The following is a 9649-nucleotide window of genomic DNA, read 5'->3' on the forward strand; positions in this document are numbered from 1 at the left end:
AAGGTTTCCCTACCTTGGAAGGTAGCGTACATAAGATACCTGCGATTAGGAGTTGTATAGGTAAGCCTGGAAATTGAATCCAGACTGAGTAGGCTTCCATCTTCTCTTTGAAGGGTTGGAAGACAATTTCTGAGACTGATATCTATCGCTTCCATCACGAGAGCTCGGAGCCATCCCACTTGTTTATAGGTTATAGAAAAGATGCTCGTAGAGATTGCTCGAAATAATATAAAACAGTTTGTCATCTACAGTACATACAGAGCAGAAAATAAGAGAGGAGACGACGGAGATAAAAGATATTTCCCCCACGCAATCGTACAACATCAACCCCTCATCTGTTCATAGGGATTGGAAGATAATTCGAAAGCATTAAGGTGTATAACATATTCCAAAACAACAAGTAATTGGAACTTTCGATCGACAGTATGAAAGTTCCAATTACTTGTTGTTTTGGAATATGAAAGTCCATTTGTCGAGCGTCGTCTATCCAGCAACACATTGGACGTCTGGGTCGACTCGAATGAATTGGCAGTCGTTGGCATTGATGCAAACAGATTTCACTGGAGTTGTCCCTCCAACCATGGAGAGCTTCACATTCTCCAGGTGGATGCCTTTACATGGAACGCTCTTGCTGCAGAGTATTTTGATGGGGTTCTCCTTGATGGTCGTCCCAGAAATATTCACAAACTGCACGTCGCTTATTGCCACCGCGGAGGTCTATTTTCCAGCGTTTTTCCCCAAGTCAAATGATCACTAATATGAGCTGATATAGTAAGATGGATAGCATTCATGTCAAATACTTACTTGGTTTTGGCAAATGTTACCATTACAGTAGAATTGGTCGATCTTAATTGGCGTCTTAACCGAGTAGATCCTCATATTCTCAAACACGATGCCTCTGACATATCCAGATCCTCCCTGCCATGTCTTGATTCTTGCGCCTGTGAGAGCATCCATTACACTGCAATTGGATACACGAATGTTCTCAACTGATTGTTCCGCACCATCCCTTCCCAGACTTCCAATGCTGTGAAGAAACATCATGAGAAATCTAGCTAGCAGAATAGTAGAGGCTCTTCTTCTTGATGAGCATAGCAATGAAGTACCTGAAGCCATGGCCAGGGCCGCAATGGACGCAGTTGATGTTGATCTTTGAGCAGTTGGGGCCGATAGCTACGCAATCATCTCCTGCACTCATGGCAATTCAAGAATGCATCAGGACGATCGAGGAGTAGCATGCAGCAGCACTAATCGACCTCAGAGAACAGCCGATACTGACCTGTTCCGATAATTGAGCCGGAGACGTCGACGTTCTGGCACCCGGAGAAGTACAACCCGTCTGTGTTGGGGCTGTCGCCCGGCGCTGTTATCTTGACCCAGCTAATCTTCACGCCGACGCATTTGAAGAAGGTCATATGCTTATCGGGGCCGTTCTTTATCGTTATTCCTTTCACATAAAGATCGTTGCAGTGATGGAAGGCTAAGGTCTGACCAAACACAATAACACGAGATCAGAATGGCTTCGTTCTAAGATCAACAGTGTTACGTAGGTCTCATCAGTGAGGTTGACACTTACGAAAGGCCGAACCGAAACTTGCTGTGGTTGACAGAGACAATAAAACAAACAGTCAGTAGGTCAGACAAGATGCGACGAAGGTGACAATAGAGTTTGGATCAACGTGTCCACCTTTTTGTCGAAGAGGTCCCACCAGAGTTGGCCTCTGCCATCGATCTGCCCGTAGCCGTGCACGATCAGACGGTTCACGTACGTGAAGGTCAACAAGCTGGCCTTATCGTTCGTCCACTTCGAATTTGGTGCCACAATGTCCCCTTGTAGCTGCAAAAACAAGCATTTCCCTTTGAGGAAGGAATTCACAGATAGTGTTTCCAAGCTCCACTATAGCATCTCTTAACAATTCACCCGAAAATCAATGCTGGATTTGCAGGGGCCCGACAGTGTTATTTCACCTATCAAGAACGTCTTCCCTGAAGGGACGAGAATCACCGGTGATCTGGTATCTGCACAAGCTGCTGCCCATGCTTGTACGAACGCCTGCAAGTCAATACCTGGATCATGAGGAGGAAGAAGAAGGAACGAACAACATGCAACACGATACTACCTTCTTCTTACGTAATGCATGCATGAATGAAAAAAAATGCTTCTGTGATGGGTTTTGAGATCAAGATTCCCAATCATTATTAATGGTTTATAACAATTATTCTCAGTTACATATGAATCTTGATACCATATCAATTGAATCCACTTCGCAAGTAACATTCTAGATTTGGCTCTCTGACAAGAATGGTGAGCTTGACTCCACCATGCTGCTGCCATGGCTGATGTAGTATTTCGTGACCTATTAACTCCACCTCTATGCAGAGGACTGTGCTGCCGATCTCATCCCCGAGAGAGAGAGAGAGAGAGAGAGAGAGCGAGCGAGCGAGCTTACATTAGTATCATCAGTTTGGCCATCACCCACGGCCTTAAAGTCGAGAACGTTGTAAGTCTTGTATCCAACAGCAGCACTTAGACTTAGCAGCAACAGACCGAGCACCGCCAGAGCAGCCTGTCAATGTCGATGACACAAGGAAGAGAAACTAGTTGAGGACGTACCACCACAAATACCAGAAGAAACGCATGCGTACTCACCATCGTCTCCGAGCACTTGCCGCACCGAGATCTACTTGATTCGATTCTGAGTTAGATCGTTGCTACATCGTCTCCATTTTTATAACGCTGCCGATCAACTCATGCAATTAAGGATTAACCAAAAAGTAAAATGTTCTATGGTGGAAGAAAATATTATTATGTCTTACTTGTATTTGTCATTGAATGTAATTACAAAAATGGCCAATTGACACAATGCTGTTTGAGGTATTACGAATCATTGTCATATTTAATCACAGGCAATGAATTTGCAAAGTAGAAAGAATGTAGAATTCGAAGAATGCAGAAATGAAGCATCAATCGCTTTTCATTTATGTGGAAATGTCCATTATATGCCAAAAAGTTATAATAAATAAGAAAATATTATATTTTGTGTTTTTGGATATTGGATTCAAATGTATGCCCTATTGAGACAATACTGAATATTATTTATTATTAATTAATGCTACGTAATTGAGTCATGAGATGAATTTTGTTATTCTTCATTATCCAAATTCTGACGTGCCTTAATCTTTATGCCACCACAATAAATGAATTTGGTTGATAGAAAGAGAGAGAGAGAGAATTAGAAGGTACAACTGGGTAGAAATTACTTGATTGCAAGAATGTAAAATGATATAAAACTAACAGATAAAATGAAGGGAAAAATTGAAAGATACAAAAAACAAAAATAAATGAGGAAGAATGAACCCCACATTTCCCATTCAAGATGAACTTATAATCTTTTGTCTCGTTTAGTCACGTAAACTATTAGATATATCATAACCAATAATAATATATTAATAGAAAAAAGTTCTATTTAAAATGATATTGCAAGTACATCTTTTTATAAAACTTATTGTAATATTAAAGGACCGAGGAACGTCAGATATTAGGTACGGAACATGAGAGGTTGTCATTACCTATAATTTGTGTACTGGTACTATACGTCGACCAATACTGTACTATCTCCTACGTATCGAGTGTTTAAAAAAAATAAAAAGGAAAAGAAATACAAAACCTATACCATCATGTAGGTCCAATGATCTGCATAGAAAAACAAAAATGTTAGAAAGATGAATGTATGCATGATATGTCATCGTCACATACGAAAAGGATAAGATATCTCTGACATAGTAAATAACACAAAATAGTCACCTTTTATTAGGCACAAAAGACTCTCAAATATATGGCTGAATGAGAGTATATAAAGGGGATTGTAAAGGCAGATGCAAGCCTAATATAGCACTTTTGTCAAACAGAAAGTTGATGGACTAAAGACATTGTATCACCCATCAGACATATACCTAATGCCCCATTTACCTTAGTGCCACCCAATGGGTTCCAAAGTATTAAGATAGTTAGCGTTTCACACCGTAAGGCTGCTAATCAAAAATTATCTTGTGATACATGAGAATAAGATTATTTTGGACTATTTTCCCATTCATACTATGCCACACAACCATAATCTTTTTTATATTTTATAAGACAGAAACAAAAATTAAAAACATAAACAAAAAATGGGATTGATAATAGTATTTTTTATCTCATATATGGTTTTTAATAGAACATCAAAAACAACAAAAAAATAAGAATCCAAAAGCATCATGGGTATATGTTAAACGCCTTAACTGCATCGCTCTATTTTATCCTCCCTTTGTCTTAGCCTACATGATGGTATTTTATCCTCCCTTTGTCATGGACGGCCTCGAGCATATGTTTTCAAGGAAGTAGAACTTGAATTCTTATGTAAGTTAAGTGAAAGAATAGTACCACTCCTACACTAAGCCTCTCAACGTTGTTTGAAACGCATAGCACAACAGAGCATCCAAGGTATTGTATAATGACAATTGAGTGCAAAAAGTGATGATGTGTTCTACTGACATCAAAGTTATCATTGAAGGCCTACAGTGATGGGAGACAAAAGTTTGTTGGGATCGGTTCCTCTTGGATGCTTAAGGTGGGGAGTATCCCAAGGTGGGGTCGTCTACACCTTCTTGCTTGGACTGTCGGAACTCCTTCTACATCTCATCCGGGTGTTGGTCTCTCTGTAGCAGTTAGGCTCTCAGAGAGTTGTCAATTAAATCTACCAATTGGATCTACGATTCTAGTAGGTTTATGCCTTAGTGAGGCAGCACACTAAACACTACAGGTGGAGAGTGGGGCACCCCCTATGTTAGCAATTCAACAGGGCGAGGACGGTCCTGAGCTATCAATGCTAGATCAATTGGGGGACCCTGGGGAGCATAAGTGCCAATGGTGGTTGAGACATATGCTGCGGTTGCAACGAAGCAATAGTTTATTGAGCCAATTAGGGTAAGAGTGGAGCGATTACCTGTATCATGCTCATGATGCCTACACTTGGTGCATTAGGCTTAGGAATGCTTTAACAGGGATAACAAGGTGCCTCGCATTTGTCCCTAAAGGTGAGAGTCCTGGGTTGTTAAACAGACGCTAATAACGCCCCAACGTCTGAGCGAAGGTGGATGGATCTATTTGAAGAAAGGATGGTAATTGCTCGTCTTGTGTAAATGTGTTATGGGTTGAGGGAAGAGCCTACTCACTTGAGCACTCATTGAGAGGGTTCATGGGTAGACATTCCTAAGACATTCTAGGCTATCCTTTTAGTCTAAAAATATTGAGATGTGCCATCGACAATCGAGTCAGCTCGACTTAGTCTTATCATGAAGGCGTAGATATGTTTAAGGAACCCTTGTCATAGCCTTGGCACGGTTGAGGTGGCTCTGAGGTAGTCTTTATAACTCTAACCTATTCGAGATGGTCTTTGATAGAAGATAAGAGTTCCCCAACTATATGTATAATTGTTCTATTGAGGAAAATCCTCTATTCTGTTGAGGAAAATCTTTCCTTTTAATATGTATAAATAGGAGAGGGACACGTTAATGTATTTAAACTAAAGCTTCTTGCCTTCGGCCAGCGATCAATGCTGCTGAGAAAAGCAAAGCTTCGCCCTTACCTTCGGCCAACGACCAACGCCGCTGCAATTGAGGCTCCACGGCCAATCCTCATCTTCCTCACCGTAATAGTCTTCGTTGATCTGCCAACAGTCGACGGACTTAGGGAGAACGAAGGGCGGACTTAAGGGGAATGAAAGAAGAACGCCTGTGCCTCAAAGCAACAGCAATCGCAGTAGTAGAAGCGCGAGGGCATGATAGAAGATAAGATTTTCCCAACTTTTTGAGAAAATCTCTCTATTCTGTTGAAGAAAATCCTTTATTCTGTTGAGGAAAATCCTTCCTCCTAATCTGTATAAATAGGAGACAGACATGTTAATGTATTTAAGCTAAAGCTATTTCAATAAAGCTTCTTCAATGTTCTTATCTTCTATTACTAAGGTGGGATCTGGCTTTTCAGTGTATTCCTGCATAATTGAAAAATTATATGGGGTGCGAGAGGGTTTTGGAAAGAGATCCAACCCTTAGGCTAGTGCCAAGGGTTGGCTTTTATACCTGATTAATTAAGAAGATCCTTTATAACGGTCTTAACGTCCTCTCCTTACGTTTTGTCCATAAGGGTGGACCTCCTATGAACTATTGTCTAAAGGAATCGAGAGATAGAGAGAGAGAGAGGGGAGAGGAGATAGACCTAAACAACCCCCGTGAAATGTTAGCCATGAAGGCCAATAAGGCTAGTCTGAACGACCTCCCATAGACTATTGTTCAAATTCACCTAACTAATCTATTTTTTAAAATAAATTTATTATTAAAATTAATTAATAATTTCAAAATTCATAAATAATAATAATACTTATAAAAAATATATATTAAAATATAAATATATTTGAATATAAATAATAATATTTATTGATATTATATTATTTGGTTCAATTGAACCAATCAACTCAACCAAGGTTTAATCTAGCCTGATTTGAATCAAGTGGGCGGTTGGCCTAATCAACATATGGGCCCACATCTCAGCCCACATATTAATATGGTAGGTATAGGACGGGGTGGGAAGTGCTTTACCTGTCTTCAACCCATAACCGTGCAAGTAATAAAAAAATACCCCCATCGCCTTCTCCACTTTTTTTTCTCTAAAAGTTTTTTTTTTAATCTTTTTTTAGCCTCGGGCGTTTCTCGCTCGAATATAAGCTTTGTGTCCTAAAGAACTATCTCATCCTAAGGTGGATCCACCGATGATGATGTCAACGACAGCTCAGGACTGTCCTCGGTCAATTGATCTAGACGATCCTAATGTGGGTCCATCGATGATGATGTCAATTGATCTAGAGACTGTCTCATCCTAAGGTGGGTCCACCAATGATGATGTCAACGACAGCTCAGGACTGTCCTCGGTCAATTGATCTAGACGATCCTAATGTGGGTCCATCGATGATGATGTCAATTGATCTAGAGACTGTCTCATCCTAAGGTGGGTCCATTGTGTCCTAGAGACTCCTCAATAGAGAGTTTGTGGAGAGGGTTCATAGGTGAATGTTCCTGTGATATTCAGAGCCCTCATTCTAGGACTAAATTGTTGAGGAGATGCACCATCGATAGTTGAGTTAGCTCAGCTTGGTCTTATATCGAATACATAGAGATGTCTGATGAACCCTTGTGGCAGCTTTATCATGGTTGAGGTGTCTCTGAGGTAGTCTTGAGGTTGGGCCGAGGTGGATTTGGCTTCTTAGTAGGTTCCTACACGAAGGTCAATGTCAAGAGGAGTTTCCCTACCTGACCCCTTCGGTACGCAAGTTAGTTCAGAAAATTATATGGGTTTGTGAGAGCTTTTTAGAAAGATATCCGACCCCTAGGTTGACACCGAGGATCAACTTTTATACCTAATCGGTTGAGGAGATCCTCCATAATGACCTCAACATCCCTCCTTTTGTGTTTTGTCTACATGGGCAATAGGCTTGAATAAGCTCCCGTGGATAAGTCCACGGGGCCAACAAAAGGAGGGATAGCCCTAAACGACCTCCATGAACTATTGGCCACGAAGGTTGATAGGGTCAGTCCAAATGATCTCCCGTGGACTATTATCCATGGAGGTCGGCAAACCATAACTACCTCCATGTCATTGCCTGGTGGAGGGTGATTCAACATGTTTCTTCCATGTCAGTACTTCTGAGGTGGTTAGCTGGCGGATGGGGATTGATTGCAAAAATATTTCATATCAATGTCGTTTAGGATACCCTTCAACTTGTGCCTCTTTTGTATGAAAAAATATTTGCTTTATTAAAATATCGTTACAAATTCCATGTTACTCTTGAGTGACTTTACTTGTTTACATGAATGCTCATCCATTTATCTGAAATGATTAAAAATGTCAATAAGGTGAGGCTGAGGAGTGCTTTCTCGTTCCCTATCCCCATCTCATCCCTCGTTTCTCATCCCCACCCATTTAGATGGGGCTAGGGTAAGGATGGGGAATCCTCATTTGGGGCAAAAAACTCACAAGTTTTTCATATTCACATAATTAATCTATTTTTTTTAAATAAAATTATTATCAAAATTAATTAAAAAATTAAAATATATAAATAATAATAATAATATGTATAAAATTTATATGTTATAATAATATTTAAATATAAATATATCTAAATATAAATAATAGTATTTGTTTATACCATATTATTTAGTTCAATCGAATCAAAAGACTTACAATCAACTTAACCAAGGCTTAATTCAGCCTGATTTGAATTAATTGAACGATTGGCCCGATCAACATTTAGGCCCAACATCTTGGCCCACATAGACAATGTGGGTATAAGACGACGTGGTAAGTGCTCTACTTATTCCCATCCCATAACCATCCAAATAATAAAAAATGCCTTCATCCTTGTCTCATTAGGAGCGAGTCTCGTATTGTCATTGCTATCTTGTACAATAATGCTAGTTTTGCCACCTTATTCTGCTATGATGATTTGATGTTTGCTTAACTTGAACTGATATAACTTTATCATGTCCTTAGTTGAGATTACCTAAGGTATACGACACCTAAGTGATATTTGTTTATAAGGGTTAGCCTAGACCTTAACCTTATGTAATCTACAAAGAATCTACACAAAGAAAATAATGTTAGAAAGATGAATGGGTGGGTGATATATCATTGTTATACTTTAAAAGTATATAATAATTGAGATCACAAGCAACATAAAAGAATCAGCTTTTATTAAGTATAAAAGACTAAAAAATGGGTTAAACGAGCATATACAAAAAGAGTTTTGTAGGTAGATACAAACCGAATATTCACCAAACACTTTTGTCAAATAGAAGATAGGCATTCTAAAGACGTTATATCACCCCTTATATCACCCTTCAGACATATACACACAAGGCTCTATCCACCCCGATGGCACTAGGCGATTCCAAGGAAAAAATATAAAAAAATAGTTTCATATGCCACAAGTTAATTTTTATTTGACAGTTTTGTGATATGAAATAAAAATGTAACTGAGTTATAAAATAGAAACACAGATAATAAACCAAAATGGAAATGATGATAGTATTTTTTGCTCCATACACGTTGCCAAAAAAAATCACTCAAAAATATCAAAAACAATGAAAAACAAAGACTAAAAAGAGGTAAGGACATGCATCGAGAATTTTGATTAAATTGCTCACAATACGATATAGGTCCATTGTAGGATCAAAATCATTCGATTTATCTTGGTCCATATAAACCAAAAATCATTACAGAGAAATTTTTATGACATGTATATAAGAGGTGAGGTTGTCATCACCAAAGTTGGTAATTTCGTGCACCTATACTGTGACACTCAGGTTTTGAATCAGTATCGAGACTTGGTAAATCAAATGTGGATCGAGTATTAAAAGAAAAAAATATAAACAAATACAACATTATACGGAGCCTATACTGTCATGTACTTGGTGCTATGAGGCCAATATAATATCGGTCCCATTGGGTTTAACCGATGTTTTTGTTCGGTTCGGTTCGGTTCGGTTCATCTACTCATACCATGGGGTCACTTAGTACTTTAAATATATATAAAAAATAGAATTAATAATTCAAACATAA

General features: G+C 39.0%; 1 protein-coding gene across 1 annotated transcript; it reads right to left on the reverse strand.

The window, feature by feature from the left end:
• Positions 1 to 483: 483 nt before the first annotated feature.
• LOC135625814 (probable polygalacturonase At3g15720) lies at positions 484 to 2653 on the reverse strand. The gene is made up of 8 exons (XM_065130901.1): positions 2627 to 2653; positions 2451 to 2567; positions 1922 to 2053; positions 1688 to 1837; positions 1280 to 1487; positions 1107 to 1188; positions 805 to 1027; positions 484 to 717 (listed from the first exon to the last, which is right to left on the reverse strand). The coding sequence occupies exons 1-8, from the start codon at positions 2651 to 2653 to the stop codon at positions 484 to 486; spliced, it is 1173 nt and encodes a 390-aa protein (XP_064986973.1).
• Between the last annotated feature and the right edge of the window lie 6996 nt (positions 2654 to 9649).

This window comes from Musa acuminata, chromosome BXJ2-10, assembly GCF_036884655.1.
Source record: "Musa acuminata AAA Group cultivar baxijiao chromosome BXJ2-10, Cavendish_Baxijiao_AAA, whole genome shotgun sequence".
NCBI classification, from domain to species: Eukaryota; Viridiplantae; Streptophyta; class Magnoliopsida; order Zingiberales; family Musaceae; genus Musa; species Musa acuminata.